Source organism: Rhinolophus ferrumequinum, chromosome 9 (assembly GCF_004115265.2).
Source record: "Rhinolophus ferrumequinum isolate MPI-CBG mRhiFer1 chromosome 9, mRhiFer1_v1.p, whole genome shotgun sequence".
NCBI classification, from domain to species: Eukaryota; Metazoa; Chordata; class Mammalia; order Chiroptera; family Rhinolophidae; genus Rhinolophus; species Rhinolophus ferrumequinum.
The window spans coordinates 32,520,324-32,544,175 of NC_046292.1; the positions used below are offsets into that span (position 1 = coordinate 32,520,324).

The following is a 23,852-nucleotide window of genomic DNA, read 5'->3' on the forward strand; positions in this document are numbered from 1 at the left end:
TATTTTGCAGTGCTGTTTTGTGGTTAAATCAAGATTTAAAATGCCTCGTTTGTATTGGATCTTACTACATGTTTTGTTTCTGTGTTTTTTATTGTGCTTGTTCTTTGTCACTGCTGTAAGTTTATTTGTAACAGAATATTCCCTTACTTTTGTAACAGGCCATTTGTTTTGTGATTTTTATTCTTCCTTTCCTTTCTTTTTTTTAAACCTTTTTATTGTAAAATATAACAAGTACAGAAAAGCTCTCAAAACAAATGTATAGCTTAATGAATTATAAGATGAACATCCTTATAGACATTACTCAGATCAAGAAAAATAATTTTGCCAGCCATTCTAGAAACTCCTCACCCTGTGCCCTATCCCAATCACAACCTCTCCCTCCCTCCAAAAGTAACTACTATCCTGACTTAAAAAGGAATCATTTCTATGCATTTCTTTATAATTCTGCATCTAAGACATTACAATTTAGTCTCGCCCATTTAAAAAAACTAGCTGTGTTTGTCTCTTTTAATCTATAGGTTTTCCTTCCACCTCTTCCTTTTTCCTTAAAATTTATATGTTGAAAAACTCTGGGGCATTTGATCTGTAGAAATTCCCACAGTCTAGGTTGCATACTAGCGGTGCATTTCAAAATATTTCTGTGTCCTTTTTATTTCCTGCAAATTATAGCTGGATACAGAGGCTTAATCATCCTTAGGTTCAGTTCCTTTTTCAAGATTATGGGTAGTGTGTTCTTTCAACAGGAGGCATGTAATATCTGCTTCTTTCTCTTTGATTTTAGTGGTTACTGATACTCAGTGCTGAGATTCACTGATTGGGATTGCAAAATGGTGATATAACTCGATCATTTTGTTTTCATTTATTAGCTGGAATAACATTTTAAAGAGATGCTTCCCCTCATCTACTATTTGGTTCCCACTGGTGTAGTTCATGTAAGAAAGGCCTGATTCTTTCTTTTTATTTACCTAGTTTTTAAGATAATGAATTGGTTCCCTGTCACCTTTAGAGCATGGCCAGTTAATTATTATTTTTTTTTAAAGATTTTTTTTTTTTTAATTGGGGAAGGGAAACAGGACTTTATTGGGGAACGGTGTGTACTTCCAGGCCTTTTTTTCCAAGTCAAGTTGTTGTCCTTTCAGTCTTAGTTGTGGAGGGTGCCTTTCAGCTTCAGGTCCAGTTTCCGTTTTTCTAGTTGCAGGGGGCACAGCCCACCACTCCTTGAGGGAGTCGAACCGGCAACCTTGTGGTTGAGAGGACGCGCTCCAACCAACTGAGCCATCTGGGAGCTCAGCAGCAGCTCAGCTCAAGGTGCCGTGTTCAATCTTAGTTGCAGGGGCGCTGCCCACCATTCCTTGGGCGACTGGAGGAATTGAACTGGCAACCTTGTGGTTGAGAGCCCACTGGCCCATGTGGGAATCGAACCGACAGCCTTCGGAGTTAGGCGCATGGAGCTCTAACCACCTGAGCCACCGGGCCAGCCCCCAGTTAATTATTTTTTATTAACAGTGAGGAGTTGTGCATTTAAATGTATTTGATAGGTTTCAACCCATATTTGATGTGTTTTGTTGTATTAATTGAAGCTCAAATTGTCTTTCTAACAAGAGCCTTTTCAAGTTGGTTCAAGTCTTTTTGACCTAATCTTAATAGTTTTAAATTTTCTTGCTATCTTGTATGTCAGACTTGTATGTCAGACTTGTATGTCAAGCTTAGATCTGGAATCAGCTGTTTTTCCAAGAACTTTTGATTTCTTTTAATGGGAAATGGTATTTCAGAACAACTGCAGTCTAGATCCTAAGGATGCTCATTGCTATTAGGTTGGTCATTGTTTTTACGATTTTTCAGTGGATAGTTAAGAAATATGTTTAATAAAACTACCTTGTCAATTAACAGTGATATTCTCAAAGGACTACAGAGTTTTTGTTTTTATGTAATCTCCTGTATATTACACCAGTGTCTCCTCTCTTTTATACCAAGAATCACATTCCCAAAGACTCGTTCATTAATTTTTTTCTTTTGATTAATATATTTTTGAGTTCTGAAATTTCCGTTTGATTCTTTTGTATGTTTTGTTTCTTTGCTGAGACTTATTCAAGCATGCATGTCTTTGCTCATTGAAGTATTTTTATTATGTATGTTTTATACCCTTTTTGTCTCATTTCCACTGTTATTGCCATGTTTTGTGTTTAGTTGATTTTTTTGGTGTAGTGAACCATTCTGATCCCCTCTCATTTTCTTTTTTGTATTATATGTATGTATGTGTGTATATATGTATGTTACATACATATATGTATATGTTACATGTAACCCCAACGGCAAGCCATACATATACACACATATATACATATATATACTTATATGCATATACACACACACACACACACATATATATGTATATATATGTGGCTTGCCATTGGGATTACATGTAACATCCTAAATTTATAACAATCTAGTTTGAAGTTGTACCAACTTCAATTGTATACAAAACTCTGCTCCTATACCATACAGCTCTTTTCCTCCACCTTCTTTATGTTGTTGTTAGAAATTACATCTTCATACAGTATGTGCCCAATAGCATAGATTTATAATTATTTTTTTGCATTTTTCTTTCGAATCATATTTGAAATTAAAAGTGGAGTTACAAACCAAAAATAAAACAATAATATTGGCTTTTCTATGTGCCATGTAATTACCCTTACTGGACATCTTTATATGGCTTCAAGTTTTTGCTTTGTATCTTTTCATTGCAACCTAAAGGACTCCTTTTAGGGCAGGTGTGGTGGTAATGGACTCTCAGCTTTTGTTTTTTAGGAAATTTTTAAATTTCTCCCTTAATTTTTCAAGGACAGTTTTGCTGGCTATAGAAATCTCAGTTGACAGTGTTTTCTATCAGCTCTTTAAATATGTCATCCTACTTCCTTCTTGATTCCTTTGTTTGGGTGCACAATTGGTTGTTAATCTGATTGAGGATCCCCTGTACATGAGTTGCGTCTCTCTTGCTGCTTTGAATATTTTCTCGTTGTTGGCTTTGACAGTTGATATAGTCTCAATGTGAATCTCTTTGAGTTTAATGTACTTAAAGTTTGTTAAGCTTCTTAAACATGTAGATTCATATCTTTCATTAAATTTGAGAAGTTTTCGGCCGTTATTTCTTCGGATGCTCTTCCTTTTCGCTTTTCTTCTCCTTTTGGGATTCCCTTAATTCATATATTGTTTCTTTTGAAGACCTCTCCCCCAACCTACCTCACCAATCCCTTAGACTCCCTTCACTTTTCTTTATTCTTTTTTCCCTTGCTCCTCAGACTGTATAATTTCAGTTATGTCTTCAAGATTGCTAATTCTGTCTTTGCCTGCTCAAATCTAATATTGAACGTCTCTACTGAAATTTTTATTTACTTATTCTTTTAATCTCCAGAACTTGTTTGGTTCCATTTTATGATATCTGTCTTTTTATTGATATTCTTATTTTGTTTATGCATTTTCCTCCCTGATTTTCTTTCATTCTTTGTCTATGTTTTACTATTAAGTTCAATGCTGTGCTTTTGCAGGAATGGTTTCTGTTAATTTAATTTGATTCTTTGAATGGGCCATACTTTCATATTTATTTACTGTCTTGTGCCTTTTTTGTTGAAAAGTGGACATTTGAATATTGGTAGCTCTGGAAATCATCTTCTCCCTTTTCCCCAGGATTTGCTGTGTTTTGGTTGTTGAAGGCTATAGGTGACCATTGTGTAGTGAGTTTCCTCAACCTTTTGCAGAAACTGTATTCCTTTTGTACATGGTACTGAAGTCTCTGTTCATTAGCTTGTGTTTTAACAGAGATTTCCTTAATCTCCAGGAGCTAAACAAACAAACCTCCCAATCTTTGCAGATTGACTTTGTGCTGGGGCCCTTCGTCAACACTTAGCCAGGAAGCCTGTACTGAACCTAGAGATCAGCCTGAGATGTCATTTTAAATTCTTTTCAGGTCTTTGCTGAGCATGCATTTTACTCTGGGCTTTAGAAATGACCTTTATATACACAGGTGTTTTTGATTGCCCAAATTTCCCAAAGTAACTCTCCCCTTTTCCTCCCAGACCTCAGGCAGTCTATTGTACGTATCATTTGTAATGTTTTGCCCAGGTGGCTGTGGGTGTATGAATCACCTTACAGTATTTTGGAGCAATGCCTGCTGCGTTTCCATCTTGAGCAGATTCTGAGATTACAATAGAGAAGAGTGCCTTGTGTTAGTCCTTCAGGTAGTCCTGAGACAAATTAGAACAGATATAAACAATAATTTGCAAATAAGGTCTGTTATGCTCTTTCCAGAACCAAGGATCAGGGCCCCACACTGGCAACACTGGCTGATGTCTTCAAGATGGCCTCCAAATCCAGGAGTGGGTGGGGCAAGGACAAGTACCACGTTTCCCCCGAAAATAAGACCTAGCCAGACAATCAGCTCTAATGTGTCTTTTGGAGCAAAAATTAATATAAGACCCGGTGTTATATTATATAAGACCCGGTCTTATTTTACTATAAGTAAAATAAAATATTTTATAAAATATTTTACTGTAAGTAAAATAGTACTTATTTTACTATTTTACCGGGTCTTATGTTAATTTTTGCTCCAAAAGACACATTAGAGCTGATTGTCCGGCTAGGTCTTATTTTCGGGAAAACATGGTAAAAATGCCACAAAGCTTTCCTACTTTTTTTTTTTTTTTAAAGATTTTATTGGGGAAGGGGAACAGGACTTTATTGGGGAACAGTGTGTACTTCCAGGCCTGTTTTCCAAGTCAAGTTGTTGTCCTTTCAATCTTAGTTGTGGAGGGTGCCGTTCAGCTTCAAGTTGTTGTCCTTTCAGTCTTAGTTGTGTCGGGCGCAGCTCAGCTCCAGGTCCAGTTGCCGTTGCTAGTTGCAGGGGGCACAGCCCACCATCCCTTGCGGGAGTTGAACCGGCAACCTTGTGGTTGAGAGGATGCACTCCAACCAACTGAGCCATCCGGGAGCTCAGCGGCAGCTCAGCTCAAGGTGCCGTGTTCAATCTTAGTTGCAGGGGGCGGAGCCCACCATCCCTTGAGGGAGTCGAGGAATCGAACTGGCAACCTTGTGGTTGAGAGCCCATGCTCCAACCAACTGAGCCATCCGGGAGGCAGCTCAGCTCAAGGTGCTGTGTTCAATCTTAGTTGCAGGGGGCGGAACCCACCATCCCTTGCGGGACTTGAGGAATTGAACTGGCAACCTTGTGGTTGAGAGCCCACTGGCCCATGTGGGAATCGAACCGGCAGCCTTCGGAGTTAGGAGCATGGAGCTCTAACCGCCTGAGCCACCGGGCCGGCCCGCTTTCCTACTTTTTAAAAAAAATTTATTTTAAGTGTATTTTTCCAGGACCCATCAGCTCCAAGTCAAGTAGTTGTTTCAGTCTAGTTGTGGAGGGTGCAGCTCACACTGGCCCATGTGGGGATAAAATCGGCAACCCTAGTGTTACAAGCATCGTGCTCTAACCAACCTAACTAACTGGCCACCCGCTTTCCTACTATTTTTAAGTTCACTTCTTGATTCAGCATTCTGTTGATTGCTGTAAAACTTTGACTGTTTTTTAGAGTTCAGACAAAGGTGGTTTTGATAATTTTTGCTTGTTTTTCAGTGTTTCGGTGGGGGCCATGTTAGCTTGGAGCTGCATGGTCTACCATTTTGCTGATGTTACCTCTCATTTGATTTAAATTTTTTGTTTCCCTAATGATAAATGATATTGAGGATGATTTCTTGTGTTCACTTGTCATATTTGCCTCTTCTTTGTTGAAATATCTGTTCAATATTTTGCTTTTGTCTTTTGGTTTCAATAAGACTATTTATAAAAATAAGGCTGGATTTGGCCCATGGGCTACAGTGCTCATGGTTTTTTTATTGGCTTGTGTGTTTTATTATGATTGAGTTGGGAAAGATCTTAAATATACTGAGTGCCAGTTCTTTGTCAGATGTGTGTTTTGCAATTTTTTTGTTCGTGTGTGATTTGTTTTCTTTTCAACAGTGTCTTTTGAAGAGTGATAGTTTTCAATTTGATGAAGTCCAGTTTGTTAATTTGTTCTTTTTAAACTTGTGCTTTGTGTCTTATCTAGAACTAATCCTAACTAAAAGTTACAGAAGTTTACTCTTATATTTTCTTCTGAAGTTATACTTTTAGTTTTCATAGTTAGACTCATGATCCATTTCGAGTTAATTTTTGTATATGTTGTGTTTGATATTCTTGAGGTATGGGTCAGTGTTAATTGTTGTTTTTTTGCATATGGATATCAAGCAAAGGCTTTTTGATAGGGGTTAAGAGAATGGACTTTGATTAGCCTGGCACCTGGATTTGACTCTTGGCAAGGTAAGTCAGAAAGAATCTGCCACAGGGTATTCTCTTCACCGACTGGATTGCCAGCCATATGGGATAACTCCTAATGAGAGTTAACCCAGGTTTTTAGCCTGATAGACAAGTTTTTAGTGTGTAGACTCTTGTTTTCAGCTCTGAATCCTTCTCCTACTTTGAAACTTATCCTTAATACCATAGTACAGTATAAGCAGGGCACTAAACTTATGGGTAAAGTTGGCCTGAGATTTGCTTTGGTATTGTGGAAGAGGGCAATGATTTTGAGTCAACTAACCTTCCTTCTCTTCTGTTATTTTCATTCAGTAGTTCTAATTCTGGCCAATGAAGTACATTTACTCTCTTATAACATAGGAGATAGCCCTCAGGTAGTTGAAGAGAATTATTCATGTTCCTTTGTTTTCTTTCTTTCAGGTTAAATGTTTATAGTTCCTCTCATAGTTATTGGAAAAGTACTGTAATTTGTAATTATGCTAATATTTATTATTGCCATAGCAGTGTTTTATTTGTAACCTCGTTTTTCCTTCTGTATTCCTTGGCTTGATAATCATACCACCCAAGTCAGAAACCTGGAAGTCATTCATCCTAGGCTCCTTCCCCTCCTCAAGGGTAACTCCCTATTTTGCTTAGAAATCATTCATTCATAGAAATGATAGAAACCAATTTGATCCAGTTTAAGTGGAAAGGTAGAGCTTATTATAAGGGTACAGTGGTATCCCATTGAACCTGAAAAAATAGTTTGGCTGGACCTTGTAAGTGCCTAGAAGTGGAAACTAGAAAACTGCAAGAAGTTAGTATGGAAGTTAATAAGGAAGTTCTACTTCCCACACCCTTTTTCTTTCTCTCTTGGGCTATTTGTGGTTCTTTCTTATTTACTTCATTCTCCTATCCTGTCCCTTAATGACTTCTTGGGTAAAAGCAATAATGTGCTATTTTAAAAAGTCCAGGCTAGTTGAGCAAAAGAAGCAAGACAGAGCAGTTCACACTGAGTGATTCATGTAAAGGTTTTCACTCTACATAATCTGTTTTGTTAGAAGCCTGGATAGTGTTTATCCTGGAGGACCTGGGGTAGTGACTGCAAAGGAGCACAGGGGCTTTCTGGGGTGCTTGGTTATGTCTTTTTTTTTTTTTTAAATCTTGATGCTGGTTACATGGATATGTTTAATTTGTGAAAATTCATTGAGTTATATGTGTACTTTTCTGAAATGAGCAATGAACTTCAGTAAAAGTTAAGACTTCCTAGTTTAAAAGTTAAATTTCATATCTAATTTATATTTTCTTCTTGCAAGGTTTTGACAGGAGAGACTTGGAATAAGAAGGGGCATGATCTTTCATTTTTTTCTTTTCTCCATTTTCTGGCTTCTTTGGTATGTTATGATTGGTATTATAATAGGGAGATTGAAAAAGACATGACTTTCTCTTTAATGAGTGTTATCTAGTTCTCTATTGGTTTGTTGTTCATTTCTGGCCAAGACTAATTATTCATGCATACAGTGTAGCAGGCATCCAGTTAAATGCTGGCTTTCTCATGTAGCTCGTTTGTAAGTTATTTTTGGGATGGGACTTTACCCTCTCCACATTTGCTTTCATATAGGATACTAGTTCAGCTTGGTATCTTCCAAGGCCTTCTCATTTCCTTCTACTCGAATCTTTTTGCTGGGGGTGTTGCCTCTATGAGTGGCCAGTTCCTTTTGGAGGGTTACTAGCCTTAGTGCTCGACCCCTGCTTCCATCCATGGTTTATCCTTGATGTATACCGTATTTCTCCGAAAATAAGACCTAGCCGGACAGTCAGCTCTAATGCGTCTTTTGGAGCAAAAATTAATATGAGATCTGGTCTTATTTTACAATAATATAAGACCAGGTCTTTATAATATAATACAATATAGTATAATATAGTATAATATAGCATAATATAATATAGACCGGGTCTTATTTTACTATAAGACCGGTTCTTATCTAACATAATATAAGACCAGGTCTTATATTAATTGTTGCTCCAAAAGACACATTAGAGCTGATTGTCCGGCTAGGTCTTGGTTTTGGGGAAACACGGTAGGTATTATTTCATCCTTGACGCACCAAGTAGTGGAAATGTAGGCTTTCTGCCTTCTCTTTTTGCATTAACTACTGCTTCCAATTCTCCTTTCTTCCTGTTCACATCAACTGCTTTAAATCAAGTCCCTAAATATCCCCCTTTATCCTTTCATTCATTTACTACCAATTAAAAAAAATACTTTTTCTGTCTCTCAGTATTTTTCTTCATCGACTTCACTCTTCTCTTTATACTTTGTAAATTACATTCTGGATAACCACCAACAACCAATATTAGTACTTTTCCATGTCTGTGAACCCACCAATCACAGTATATGAGTGTAGAGGTTTTCTAATCTTAAGGAAGTAGACATTTTTCCATTTTTTTCCTGTGGTTGTTAGTATTGCTATGGAACAAATTACTTGAGTTTTGTTTTTCAAGTGGTTGGTAACATAGATTTCAGTTATTTCTCCGTATGCTTCTCATTTGTCTTTGCATTGTCTGGATTCGTTTGATGTGCTACTTATTTATTGTAGTTTCCATCATAAAATATAAAAGATATGCCTCATATGCCTTGTTTTTTCAAAATATTTTCTCATTTAATGCTGTTAATTAGGTGAGTTTGCTTCCAAATGTCTGAATCTTAATGATATGTTGGACGCTCCTTACTGAGTGAGAAGGAAGAGGTGTTGAGATGGGGGGGAATGGACTAGACTAAAGTAAAGGCAAACAGGAGGCACTTTCAGTGTGATATTATCTCTTTTCTTCAGACTTTTATACTTTTTCATTGAGAGTGTGTTTAGCTCCTATTGTAGACATATAAAGAAAGCTCTAAGTTTTATTTTAACATTAATTGAATGTTAGAGGTATTTCTATCTTTGTATAACAGGTAAGGGAAGGCCTGTTATTTATGAGCTTTTGAAAACTAAAATATGCTTTTCTTTACTGGATATAGAAAATGTGTGGATAAAAGGAGAAATGTAAATAAACATAACTGGATGTATCCTCATGAATAATACATCTTGTCAAAATGTCTTATTGTGTCATCTTGAGAGCCTCCTCCCCTATTTTTTATTTGTCATTTTATAATCAATGTCCCACATCCTTCATAGCATACCCAAACAGCTTTTACTAAGAAATATGTTTCTAGCTTTATCTATTGAGCAGGAAATATATTATAAAATGTTAGTACTTTAACTGTAATGAGTGTTGTAGAGATGTTTAGTATAAAGTTCCTATACACTGTCACAAAAGACATTAAAGATTTATGTTTTATTTTTTTTTCTTTGAAGGATGTGATAACTGGACTTAGTCCCCTGCTCTTTAGGAAGCTCAGTAATCCTGACATATCTTCATCCACTGGAAAAGCTAAACTTCAACGGCAACTTAGTCAGGATGACTGTAAGTTACGGAGAGGAAGCCTGGCCAGTTCTTTGTCAGGTAAATATCTAATTTTGTTTTTAAAGAAATAATGGGACTGTGTTGTCAGTATTTAAAGGTGTACTGACTGAATTGGCAGCTTGACAGTTTCTTCTCTGGTGGTAGTTTTGTATAGAACACTTAGGCTAGGGTTGTCTTCCTCTCTTTACTACTTCCTCATTGCATCTCTGAATGCTAGCCTTCTGAACCTGCAGAGATTTCTTGGTTGACCATTATAATTGGTTATTCCCTTTCAATCTGAGTTTTGCTCTCTGCTTACTTGTGTAGACTTCATATCCTTTGCTTCTTTTTTCCGCATTTCGAAAACCCATTCCAGTTCCCATAGTGTTTCTCTACCTCCTCCAAAGGAAAGTCTTACAAAATTTAAGGGGAAAAATTATACAAGGAAATCATGGTCCAAATAGAAAGCAATTAAAATGTGACATAATTTTAAGCAATCAATAGAATAAGAAAAAAGAGAATCCATTTGACCTGGTTAAAATATTAGATCAGTAGAGAAGAAAATATAATCCTACCATATTCCTTGGCCTAATAGTAAACAGTTTTCATTTTCTTTTTGTCCCTTTTTAGGGCTATTCCCTTGGCTTTATCTTCTCAATCTTCTATTGAAATTTTTATTTTGTCAGATATATGTTTAATCATAAAGAGCCATTTTTAAATTTGTTTTTCTATAGCAGTCTATTCTTTTTAGGATGTGTTTATCTCTAATTCTCTATGAGTAAATAGATTTTTGATTTTTGGATTAAAAGCTTTTTAAAAAAGTTTTCTTTTGTTTCTGAATCAAATCTTTCTTTTGAGCACCTAACAATCAGAATCCTATGTTCTGCTTTGGGCTGTTATATCCCTTCTATCCTGTGAGGTAGTGGCCTGCCTACTGGGTGGTAGCTAGGGAATGTGGTTGTATTTGACTGTTCTGTCTATAGATTTTCAGTTAATCTGATTTCAGCCTTATGTCTAACTTTATGTCCTCTTAGCTATCTTGCATTTTTGAGTACTAAACTTATCTGAGATTTTGCAGGGCAGCTTGATGCCCCATTTAACAGCAACCTTCCTCTATGTTTATTATACCTTTATTGTGTCTTTCTTTGTCCAGTTCTCCTGGTTATGATTCACCTATCTGCTTTAGATTTTCCCAACAATAATTTGTTCATCCTCTTATAGGCTCTAGCCTCCCCTCATAGGCTCTCGTGCTCTTGTTCTTGTTGTAGCCTTTGTTTATTTATTTATTTTATTTTTTCTCATTTTAATGGAGTTTCCTAGGACAGGGAGCCATCTTTAACTGGGAATATTTTATATAATAGCCTCTTGAATCATTGTAAGAATCTTAATTAGAATTTTAAAGAAGTTTTCTTTTTTTCTGAGTTACTTGTTTACAAAGGGCTAGTTGCTCAATCTGTACATATTGCTCCATCTCTTTTATGTTGTTTGTTTTCTTCAAATTTTTGGCGATCCTTGGTACACTTCAAGCCCTGACTAGTATATGTCTAAATGGGTATCTTCCGAAGTTGGGTAAGCCTCTTGCTGCAGCATACTCTTATTTTGAAGAGAGATACACTAGCCTTTGTATATGTAAGTTAACAAGGTAGCTTTCCTTTAGAGTATATAGATGAGAGGTAGGCAGATCATCTGGAGAATTTGGCAACATTTGCAGAAGGAAGGAAAGAGGGTAGGTGGGTTGTACTCTTGGCTTATGAAAGTTTTTAGTAGAACACCATTATTTGTGTGTGTGTGTGTGTGTGTGTGTGTGTGTGTGTGTGTGCATGGAGAATTTTATGGAAAGGCTTTTCAGTAAAGCATGCATTTGAGAGCAGACTTGGAAGATAACTAGATTTTAAAATAACATAGCATGTTTCTGATTAAAAGAGTGAAATGTGCCAGTTATAAAAAATTTGAGTACAAAAATATGCAGCATGTCCAGGTGAAAAGTCCTTCTTCATCTTTACTTCTGCTTCTGTCTCCCTCCAAACCACTTATATATACTCCATTATATTTAAATATATGTTTAATAATTCATATAAATATACACAAACTTTTTATTTTAAAAATAATAAATGGGATCATATGCTACATACTTCCTTCCCTTCTGCTTTTTTCATTCCATAGGAATTGTTGAACGTTTTTCTCTTGAGTATATGTTGAGCTGCCTCAATATTTTTAATGGGTTCAGTATTTAATTATGTGGAGATATTATAATTTCTTTAACTTGTAATGAACATTTATCTTATTTCCAATTTATTATGGTGAGCATCAATAAGGTGAACATTCTGGTCTATTTTTTTTTTTTCTTTTATACTGCAGTCCTACAAGTGGAATGCTGGGTCCAAACATATTCAAATTAAAATTTTCTTAAGTTTTGCTAAATTGCCCTTCAAATAAGTTGCATCATATTTTGTTTGCAGTAAAAGGGTATGTCGTAGCAAAACCAAAACCAAAACATTTTTTTTGGTTTACACCTTTATTTCAGTGGTTACTTCCTTGACGAGTACGATTTCTCCAGGAAGAGTTTGCCAGGGTTTTCAAGTGAATTGGGTGATCAGGATATAGCCAGGTGAAAGTGCAGGGCATAATACTGAAGTTTAGTGAGTGAATGGGTGTGGAGAGTGGCGGGAGATGTGGCCAGGAAGATCATCTGGATTTATGGAGGATCCTTTTAATATTTTAAAAGTTTGGCTTAACTCTGTTTTAAAAACAGTAGGGAGTCATCAGAAGCTTTTAAGGAAGGTAACAACACGATCACATTTGTTTTGTTTTGTTTTGTTTTGTTTTGTTTTGTTTCCATCACTAGCAGCAGGAAGTGGTTGAAATGGGACTTGCACCTCAGTTAGAAAGTCAGTGCAATTCTAAATACTCAGTCTTTACAATTGACTTTCTTGTAGTCTTTCAGTAGGATTAAGGTGTTCAGTCCTGGCCTGAACACATGAAATCTTGTGAGAGCAGTATACACATAGATTCAGTGGTTTGTCTTCTGGAAACTTAAGGGCCAAACTTGTCTAGGAGAATCTGTCAGCTCCACTCATGTTACATTGAGTTGGTGAGAAACTAAGTAGGATGGAAGAGACAGGTCAGGTATCAGGGTCAGTGGCTGGCATGGTGGGGGATAGTACAGATAATTTTAAATAGACAGTTCAGTATTCCACTCGGAATTCTCACCACCACCAAGACAGTTGGAATTTTTAAAGGACCACAAATTCTAAAATGGATATGAGGAACTTCACTTTGTTTTTGATCAATATACTTTTTTTTATCTACTTGATATAATTGTATTTTTCCATTAATTAATAAATAATTACAAGTATTTTCAAAACCTTGTGTTTGAAGGTAAGCAGCTGCTCCCCTTGTCCAGCAGTGTACACAGCAGTGTGGGACAGGTGACTTGGCAGTCTTCAGGGGAAGCATCAAACCTTGTTCGAATGAGAAACCAGTCCCTTGGACAGTCTGCACCTTCTCTTACTGCTGGCTTGGTAAGTGTTAGTAAAGATGGTTCCTTGCTCTAGGAACTAATCCTTGATTGTAATTTGTCATTGCCACATCTATTATTTTCCTTTATAGAATTTGGATAGTTTAATTTCTCAAAGTAAAGTATAGAAAAAGAATGAAATTCAATTGAATATATTCTGATTGCTCTCTTATGTCGTCACTGGTACTGATTATATAGTGAGAATTATGAAAAAGATTCAGTGTGATTGTAACTTTAATGAATAAATTTCCTAGGAAAGAGCTTTCTTAGAGAAATGATTCAAAATCTTGTGAAGTTGTGTTGCCTCTGCGTACAGCTCTGTGGTATACATATTTAGTACATGAGAATAGGGAACATGTTTTGCCCATAGTGGGCATTTCAGTATATATTGGACGAAAGAACGAGCCTTTTCTTTGTCTCGGCTTTGTGGGATAGACAGGACCTAACAAAGGGTAAGCTGTGTAGTCTGGGCAGGTTGTTTTGTGCCTGTGACTACATCTTGTACCCTCAGTGGCTCTGCCTCTTTACTTAAGGCACCTATTGACTTTCTGCTAATGTCACACTCTTCTCTCTCTTCATAGAACAAGGCACACTAGTAATTTGTACGAACTTGTTCCCATTAAAATATAATCTCATGTACTCTTTGGGATTATAAGTCTTTTGGGTTGGCATATATGGAGTAGAAAGCTTTGTTCATTTGTCCTTTCTGGAAAGGGGATAATAGGGGAAGAAGTCTTCTTACGACAGGTAGGAAGTTAATTTTTGGCCCAAAATATTTCTTTATGACCTGAAGTTTGTGACTCTTAGGCCACAGGGAGAATCAGGATCATTTGTGAAACTTCCTACCTTCCCAACTTTTCATTTTGAAAATTTCAAGCCTACAGAAAAAATGGAAAGAATGATACAGTGAATAATCGTGTAAGCTTCCTTAGACTGGCAAATTCCTTGTAACTTTACATTTTGCCACATTTGTTTTATCTGTGCTTTTTGTGTGTGTGTGTGTGTGTGTGTGTGTGTGTTTGTGTGTGTGTGTATTGTGTTTTTTTTCCCCTGAAACATTTAAGAGCAAGTCACAGTTATGATGCCTCACCCTTAAGTATTTCTCCTATGATCAAGGGCAGTCTCCTAAATAATCATTACATATGATCAGATCCAGAAGTTTAATTTCAATTGAATAATAGCATTTAACATAGGGACCATATTGCATATACAACACCAAGAGTGAACCCTAATGTAAACTGTGAACGTTGGGTGATGATCATGTGTCAGTGTTGGTTCACTGATTGTAGCAAATGTAGGACTCTGGTGCTGGATGTTGATAATAAAAGAGGTTGTACATACCTGTGTGGGGACACAAAGTACGTGGGAACTCACTGTACATTCTCAAATTTGCTGTAAACCTAAAACTATAAAAAATAAAGTTTAATAATTAAAAAAAAACAGAGGGACCATATTCAAATTTCTCCACTTGTTCTCAACATGTCTATTAAAGCCCGACTTCTCACTGCTTTTAACCTCTGGAACTTAAAAAATATATAGCTCCACATACCATCATAGAGATTTTGATCCAATGGGTCTGGGGCTATCTCAGGCATTTGTATTTTCTTTAAAGCATTATACTGGATTGTAACATGTATCCTTTTGAGAACTACTCCACTAAGGTAAAGCTGAATGTTTCATTTTAAGGTGGTGTGTATCAGAGGGAATTCCTGGACTGAAGTTGCTCAAGTCCTAGGCTAGGCAAACTGAAGTAGAGTATTCCTGAATTACTTTAAAAAGAAAAAAAAAAAAACAACCTGTTGAGATATAATTCACATATGATACATATAATTCACCCATTTAAATTGTACAATTCAATGATTTTTAGTATATTCACGGATATGTGCAGCCATTTCAGTAGTCAAGTTTAGAACATTTATATCACTTCAGAAAGAATCCTTGTGCTTATCTGTCACCTCCTTATCCTCCTACCCTGCCCCCCAGTAACCACTAATCTACTTTCTGCCTCCATAGATTTGCCTGTTCTGTACATTTCATATAAATTGAATCATATAATATGTGGCCTGCTGTGACTGGCTTCTTTCACTTAGCATGATGTTTTCAAGGTCCATCCACATTGTAGCTTATATCAGGACTTCATTCCTTTTTATTGTAGAATAATATTCTCTTCTATGGATATAACATGTTTTTTCTGTTTCTCAGTTGATGGACATTTGGGTTGTTTCTGTTTATTGACTGTTATGAATAATGCTGTTATGAACATTTGTTGACAAATTTTCACGTGGACATATTTTAATTTTTCTTGGCTATATGCCTAGGAGTGGAATTGCTGGGTCATGTGGTAATGCTGTGTTTAATCATTTGAAGAACTGCCAGACTGTTTTCCCAAGTAACTGTACCATCTTACATTTCCACCAGCAGGGTCCAAGGGATTTAATTTCTTCACATTCTGACTAACATTTGCTATTGTCTGTCTTTGAGTTTAGCCATCCTAATAGATCGGAAGTAGTATCTTGTGGTTTTGATTTGTGTTTCCCTAATGAATAATGATATTGAGCATCTTGTCATGTGATTATTGGCTATTTGTATATCTTCTTTGAAGAAATGTCTATTCAGATTCTTTGCCTATTTAAAAAAATTGGGTTATTTATCTTTTTATATATGAACTTGTAAAACAATTACGTTAGACCTGAATCCAGTTACCTCTTTCCTCTCAGGGATCTGCCTTTTGTTTTCTCCTGTGCCTTTCTTTTCTGAGCTTTTACTAACCTATAGTAACCTCAGCCTAGTTCCTCCCTTTCCATTCCCTTACCCAAGGATTTCCAGTTGGATATTTTATGTTTGGTGGCACATTTGCTAGTTATATTGAGTATCTATTCCTGCTTTGACTTACCATACACTGGAATATATCTTGGTGCCACCCAAGTGTCTGGATATGACATTTCTGAAAAGTGTTCTACAATGTAATCTCATTGTTAATGGAATTCTGGCTATATATATAGTATATAGACCCAGCCTCCAGAGAATTTTTGTGTCAGTAAGGTTCACATATAACAAAACAAGAAATTTTAAAATAAAACATAACCTTTAATGAAATGTTGATTATGACTTAAAAGTAACTAAAAGGGGATAAGAACTGTGCTGGGTATAATTATTGGGGAGATAACTTGCAGGAGGTTAGACTTAACCAGAGTCTGGACAATGAGAATGGATAGCCAAAAGCCTTAGTGTAGCACGTATTTTCATTTTGAGGTCACCTAGGTGATAATGTGTTTATGAAGGGTTCCCTCCACCCCCCCACACACAACTTCTCGTATAAAGGCACGGAAGGAATGCATATAACAAATGCTGATGACACATTTCCCAAGTCGAGTGATAAATTCAGTCAGAGCCTCATGAACAGAAATGATGGTTCAAGAAGAACCAGCAAAATGAGATTTAACAGAAAGAAAAGTAAATTTTGAAATCAAAGCTCAAAACTGGATTGAACTTTGAATTTAAGGCAAGTGCCAAGACATTTTCAGCATTCTGAAAGAAAAACCTCTGTCCATTAAGCAGGCACTACCTATTCTACCTTCATCTCAGTCCCGGCAATTATCAGTCTGCATTCTGTCTCTGGATTATCTATACTGGATATTTCACATAAAAATGGAATCATATAATATGTTTTCTTTCGTGTCTGGCTTCTTTCATGTAGCATAATGTTTTTGAGGTTTATTTACATTGTAGCATGTATCAGTATTTATTTCTTTTTATGGCTGAATAAAATCCCATTTAACGATATACCACATTTTATCAGTTCATCAATTGATGGATATTTGAGTTTTTTTCACCTTTTGGCTATTGTGAATAGTCTTGCTATGAGCATTCATGTAAAAGAATTTGAGTTCCTGGTTTCAATTCTTTTGGGTCTATACCTAGGATTTCAATTCCTGGGTCACATGGTAATTCTAATATGTGTAACTTTTTGAGAAACCACTAAACTTACGTTTTCCATAGTGGCTGCATCATTTTGCATTCCTGCTGGCGAGGTATGAGGTTTCCAATTTTTCTACATCTTCTTCAACACTTGTTATTTTCTGTTTTGTTTCGTTTTTTTCTTCAATTTTTATTATAGCCATTCTAGTCGTTGGTAAGTGGTATCTCATTGCGACTTTGATTATTATTGCATTTTAAATTTACTAACATTTTAGAACTTTTTTGAGGTGGCATATATGGAGTATGCTTTTAAAGCAGTTAAAAATCCAAGATACTACTTAGAACCTTTTCTCATCATTCTTAACTGTCATGATTATTCTTTAATTTTCACATATGACTTCAAGGAGAAACACTCATAGTTATTTGTTTCACCTACTTCTGTGTTGTAAGGAGATTCCAAATTCAGCAACTTCCCCTTTCAGTCTTACCCTTTTGCAGCTGTAGCTTTGCATTTTCTACTGGGAGAGTTTGTAGATCTCTATATTTATATCTTAAATCAGTTTTATTGAAGTATAATTTACATAGAATAAAGTTCACTCATACAATTTGATGAGTTTCACAGGTGTATACAGTTGTGTCGCAACCATCACAATCATGATATAGACATAGAAAATCATGGCACAGAAATTTGTTACCCCAAAATCTTCCCTGTGTCCCTTTGCAGTCTGTTCTCTGCCTCCTGTCCCCGGTCCTTGGCAATCACTGATCTGCTTTCTGTTACTCTGGTTTTTGTCTTTTCCAGAATTTAATATAAATGGAATCATGCAGTATATAATCTTCTGTGTCAGACTTCTTTCACTTAGCATAATGGTTTGAGATTCATCCATGTCGTTTTGCGTTATCAGTATTTTCTTTTTATTGCTGAAAGTATTCCACTGGCCTGGGTATATCAGACTTTGTTTACCCATTCATCAGTTTATGATCATTTGCATTGTTTCTAGTTTTTGACTGTTATGGAGAAAGCTGCGATGATAATTTGTGTGCAAGTAATTGTGTGGACATATGCTTTCATTTCTGTTGGGTAAACACCTAGGAATGAGATTTCTGGGATGTATGTTAAATGTGTGTTTATAAGAAACTGCCAAACTATTTTCCAGAGTGGCATTCTTGCATTTCTCCCTGCGGCTGCTCCACGTCTTTGTCAGTACTAGGTATTACCATTTTGATTTTGTCATCCTAGTTGGTGTGTAGCAGTATTTCATTGTGGTTTTAATTTGTATATCCAGTGCAAATGAAGTTGAATTACTTTTTATGTGCTTACTTGCCATTCATAGGACATATATATTCTGATGAAATGTCTGTTCAAATCTTTTGTGCATTACAATTTTTGTCTTGTTATTATTGAGTCTGAAGAGTTCAGTGTATATTCTGGATAACAGTTAAGTGTCAGATACATGCTTCCTAAATATTTTCTCCCTGTCTGTGGCTTGCGTTTTCACTTTCTTACTAGTGTTTTTCTACAAAAATCAATATACAAGATATACGTAAAAATCAATTGTATTTCTCTATACCAACAATGAAAAATTAGAAATTGAAGTTTAAAAATCATTACTATTTTTTTCTAAAGATTTTTTTTTATTTTTTTATTGGGGAAGGGGAACAGGACTTTATTGGGGAACAGTGTGTACTTCCAGGACTTTTTTCCCAAGTCACGTTGTTGTCCTTTCAATCTTAGTTGTGGTGGGTGCCGTTCAGCTTCAAGTTGTTGTTCTTTCAGTCTTAGTTGTGGAGGGCGCAGCTCAGCTCCAGGTCCAGTTGCCGTTGCTAGTTGCAGGGGGTGCAGCCCACCATCCCTTGTGGGAGTCGAACCGGCAACCTTGTTGTTGAGAGGACATGCTCCAACCAACTGAGCCATCCGGGAGGCAGCTCAGCTCAAGGTGCCATGTTCAATCTTAGTTGCAGGGGGCTCTGCCCACCATCCCTTGCTGGACTCGAAGAATCGAACTGGCAACCTTGTGGTTGAGAGCCCACTGACCCATGTGGGAATCAAACCGGCAGCCTTTGGAGTTAGGAGCACGGAGCTCCAACCGCCTGAGCCACCCGGCCGGCCCAAATCATTACTATTTACAATAGTTTAAAAATATGAAATAATGAAAGCTAAATTAAAGAAATGATAAGTACATTTTAGTCTACAAACATTACTGAAAGAAATTAAAGAAGACCTAAATGAATGGAGAGATATAATATGTTCATGGATTGGAAGACTCAATATCATTAAGATGGAAATTCTTCCTGTTGATCTATAGATGCCATGCAATCCCAATTATAACCTTGCAGTCTTTTCCAGAAAGTGACAAGATGATTTCAGATTCATATTGAAGTACAAAGGGCCTAGAATGACCAAAACAATAGTGAAAAAGAAGACCAAAGTTGGAGGAATCACCCTATCTGATATTATGATTTTTCTGTAAGGGTATAGTAATCAAGGCAATGTATTATTGATGTAAGGATAGATACATGGATCACTAGAACAAAATAGAAAGTCTAGAAATAGACAAATATGCCAAGGTAATTTATAGGGAAAAGATATAGTCTTTTCAAAAAAAGGTGCTGGAACAATTCACATGGGGAAAATAAAAAAAAAAAAGAAATTAAATTTGACCCTTACCCCGTGCTATATACAAAAATTAACTTGAAATGGATAATTGACCAAATATAAGCTAAGAATCATAAAAATGTAGAGGAAAACATAGAAGAAAAATCTTTGTGATTTGGGGTGAGGCAAAGGTTTTATAGAACACAAAAAGCATAAGCCATCAGAGGAAAATATTTGACTTTTCCAAAAAGGAAAATTTTGGTGATAGGGACAAATTGACATGTGCCTACAAGGAGGTAGAATGGTGAGTGTCAAGCAACATTGTTAGAGAGTTATTAACAGGTTTTGGGTTTTTTGTTTGTTTATTTTGTTTGTTTTTTTAAAAAATATTACTACCTACTTTGGAGATGGAAATCCAGAGTCATGATAAGTGATATTTGCAAACAACTCATACGGGTTTATCCATTAATTTCTACTTTCGTCATTCCTACTCAAAAACTGTATTTGAATGAAATAATTGTGAATGCCTTCTACTTCATAAAAGAAGTAAGCACTAGCTCAGGCTGTAGACTTGTGCTCCATCCATGTCCTTGTCCTTAGTAATCACATAACCCTGGGGAAGTCACTGAACCTCTTTAATCCTGTTTTCTCATCCTTATAGTCAAGATAATTATAGGACTTTCCTCTTAGAGTTATTAGGACAAAATGAGACAACACACATAAAGTAATAATAGTGCCAGAATTTGTTGTAAGTATGAACTAAGTGTTAATCTTTTTTTGCATGCCTTTAGGTACTTTAACTAGTAATAGTAGCAATTACTTCTAGCACTCATGGAAAACTGCTGGATTAGATAAAAGAAAATCAAGAGATAAGAATTATTTCCAGTTTTCTACTTTGAGGGATAGATTGTGGTACTGTTTTTTTTTTTTTAATTTTATAGGGGACTGTTGGGGAACTGTGTGTTTCTCCAGGACCCATCAGCTCCAAGTCATTGTCCTTCAATCTAGTCATGGAGGGAGCAGCTCCAAGTCCAGTCGCCATTTTCAATCTTTCGTTGCAGGGATGCATAGCCCACCATCCCATGTGGGAATTGAACTGGCAACCTTGTTTTTGAGAGCTTGCGCTCTCTAACCAACTGAACTAGTCTTCAATCTAGTTGTAGAGGGCACAGCTCACTGGCTCATGTGTGAATCAAACCGTCAATCTTGTTAAGAGCTCTCACTCTAACCAGCTGAGCTATCCTGCCGCCCTGTGGTACCTTTAATTGAAATTGGGCATACAGGAAAGGAACAGGATTGGGAGAGATTAGTGAGTTTGATTCTTAGCATATTGATTACAGGTCATCTGGTATAGATATACTTTGAAAAATAATTTATTGATGTGAAATTCACATAACATAAATTAACCATTTTAAAGTGAACAATTCAGTGGTATTTAGTACATTCACAGTATTGTGCAACCACCACCTCTATCCAGTTGTAAAACATTTCCATCACTTCAGAGTAAAAACCCTTACCCATTTAGCCCTTCTCCCACTCCACCCTTCCACTAAGTTTTGGCAACCACCAAAATGCATTCTGTCTCTATGGATTTATCTGTTCTGGGTATTTCATATAAATGGAATCATACAAAATGTGACCTTTTGTGTCTGACTTCTTTCACTTAGCATAACGTTTGGATGGTCATCCACATTCTAGCATGTATTGGTACTTCATTACTTTTTGTGACTGAATAATACCTCCTTCTATGTATGTAACACAATTTGTTTATCCATTCACCTGTTGATGGACATTTAGGTTGTTTGCACCTTTTGGCTGCTGTGACTAATGCTGCTATGAACATGTGTGTACACATGTACATTTTTGAGTACCTGTTTTCAATTCTTTTGGGTTTATACCTAGGGGTGGAATTGAGGGGGCATATGATAATTCTGTCAGCTTTTTACGGAATTGCAAGCTGTTTTCCACACTGGCTGTGCAATTTTACATTCTTACAGCAATGTATGAGTGTTCCAATTTCTCTACATACTATCAACACTTGTTATTTTCTGCTTTTAAAAAATTATTATCTTTTTATTATACTATCCTGTTGAATGTGAAGTTTTATCTCCTTGTGGTTTTGATTTGCATTTCCCTAATGACTAATGATACTGAGCATCGTTTTATATGCTTTTTCAGTATATTTATATATCTTCTTTAGAGAAATGTCTATTCAAGTTTTTTGCCCATTTTTAAATTATGTTGTTTGTCTTTTTGTTGTTGAGTTGTAAGAGTTCTTTATATATTCTGGATATTAGACCCTTATATATATATATGATTTGCAAATATTTTCTCTCATTCTGTATGTGTCTTTTCACTTAATAATGTTCTTTGATGCATAAATTTGAGTATTTTTATTTATTTATTTATTTATTTATTTACCCCTTCTTCTGCCTCCTCCCCCCACTCTGGTTCAAGCTGTTGTTTCTCAGTCTAGTTGAGTAGGACACAGCTCCCTGGCCCATGCTGGTATTATGAGCCTTGCGCTCCCCCGGCTGAGGCAGTGGGTCGCCGGTCGTCGGTCTGCCGCTCACAGCAGCTCATGGCAGTTCTTGCTGGCCACTCACGCTGGCTGCCAGCTGCTCATGGCAGCACACAGGAGCCCACGGCAGCTCACGCCAACCTCCGGCTGCTCATGGCAGCCCAGCTCCAGGGAGAGCTGTTGTTCACAATCTTAGCTGTAGAGGGCGCAGCTCACTGGCCCATGTGAGAATCAAACTGGCAACCTTGGTGTTAGGAGCACGGCGCTCCAATCACCGTAGCCACCGGGCCAGCCCATTTTTTATTGTTTAATTTGTTTCAATTACAGTTGACATTCATATTATTTTGTATTAGTTTCAGGTGTATAGCATAGTAGTTAGACATTTATGTAATTTACTAAGTGATCCTCTTGATTTGTCTAGTACCCACCTGGCACCACACAGAGTTGTTATAATATTATTGACTATATTCATTATGCTGTTCTTTACATCCCCGTGACTATTTTGTAACTTCCAATTTGTACTTCTTAATCTCTTCACCTTTTTCACCCAGTCCCCCAACCACCCTCCTATCCAGCAACTATCAGTTAGTTCTCTGTGTCTATGAGTCTGTTTCCGTTTATTTTTTAGATTCCACATATAAGTGAAGTCATGTATTTGTCTTTGTCTGACTTATTTCACTTAGCATAATACCCTCTAGGTCCATCAATGTTGTCACAAATGGCAAGATGTCATTCTTTTTTGTGGCCAAGTAATATTCCATTGTGTATATATACCAAATCGTCTTTATCCAATCATCTATTGATGGGCACTTAGGTTGCTTCTATATTTTGGCTATTGTAAATAATATTGCAGTGAACATAGGGATGCATGTATCTTTTTGAATTAGTGTTTTGAATTTCTTCGGATAAAGACTCAAGTGGAACTGCTGGATGATAAGGTAGTTCTACTTTTAATTTTTGGAGGAAACTCCATACTGTTTTGGCTGCACCAATTTGCCATCCCATCAACAGTGCACTAGGGTTCCCTTTTCTCCACGTCCTCACCAACTCTTGTTTGTTAATTTATTGATAATGGACATTCTGACAGGTGTGAGGTGATATCTCATTGTGGTTTTACTTGGCATTTCTCTGATGATTACTGATGTTGAGCATCTTTTCATATGTTTACTGACCAGCTGTATGTCCTCTTTGGAGAAATGTCTGTTCAGCTCTTCTTCCCATTTTTTAATTGGATTGTTTGTTTTGGGGGGTTTTTTGGCGTTAAGTTGTATGAGTTCTTTACAAATTTTGGATATTAACCCTTTATTAGATGTATCATTGGTGAATATCTTCCCCAATTGGTAGGTTATTTTTTTGTTTTGTTGATGGTTCCTTTGCTGTGCAAAAACTTTGTAGTTTGATGTAGTCTCATTTGCTTATTTTTTCTTTTATTTCCCTTTCCCAAAGAGATAGGTCAGAACAAATATTACTAAGAGCTATATCAGAGACTTTACTGCTTATGTTTTCTTCTAGGAATTTTATGGTATCAGGTATTACATTT

At 36.4% G+C, this 23,852-nt stretch overlaps 1 protein-coding gene across 6 annotated transcripts in view; it reads left to right on the forward strand.

Moving 5' to 3' along the window:
- MAST2 (microtubule associated serine/threonine kinase 2) overlaps nt 1–23,852 on the forward strand; it is a 193,205-nt gene that overhangs the window by 15,667 nt on the left and 153,686 nt on the right. For 5 of the 6 annotated variants that reach the window (XM_033114019.1, XM_033114020.1, XM_033114022.1 and 2 more), the window contains exons 2-3: nt 9,673–9,820; nt 13,139–13,281. In XM_033114019.1, coding sequence (XP_032969910.1) covers nt 9,673–9,820; nt 13,139–13,281 — 291 coding nt within the window. The remainder of the gene's footprint in view (nt 1–9,672; nt 9,821–13,138; nt 13,282–23,852) is intronic. The other variant, XM_033114024.1, reaches the window with a different exon arrangement.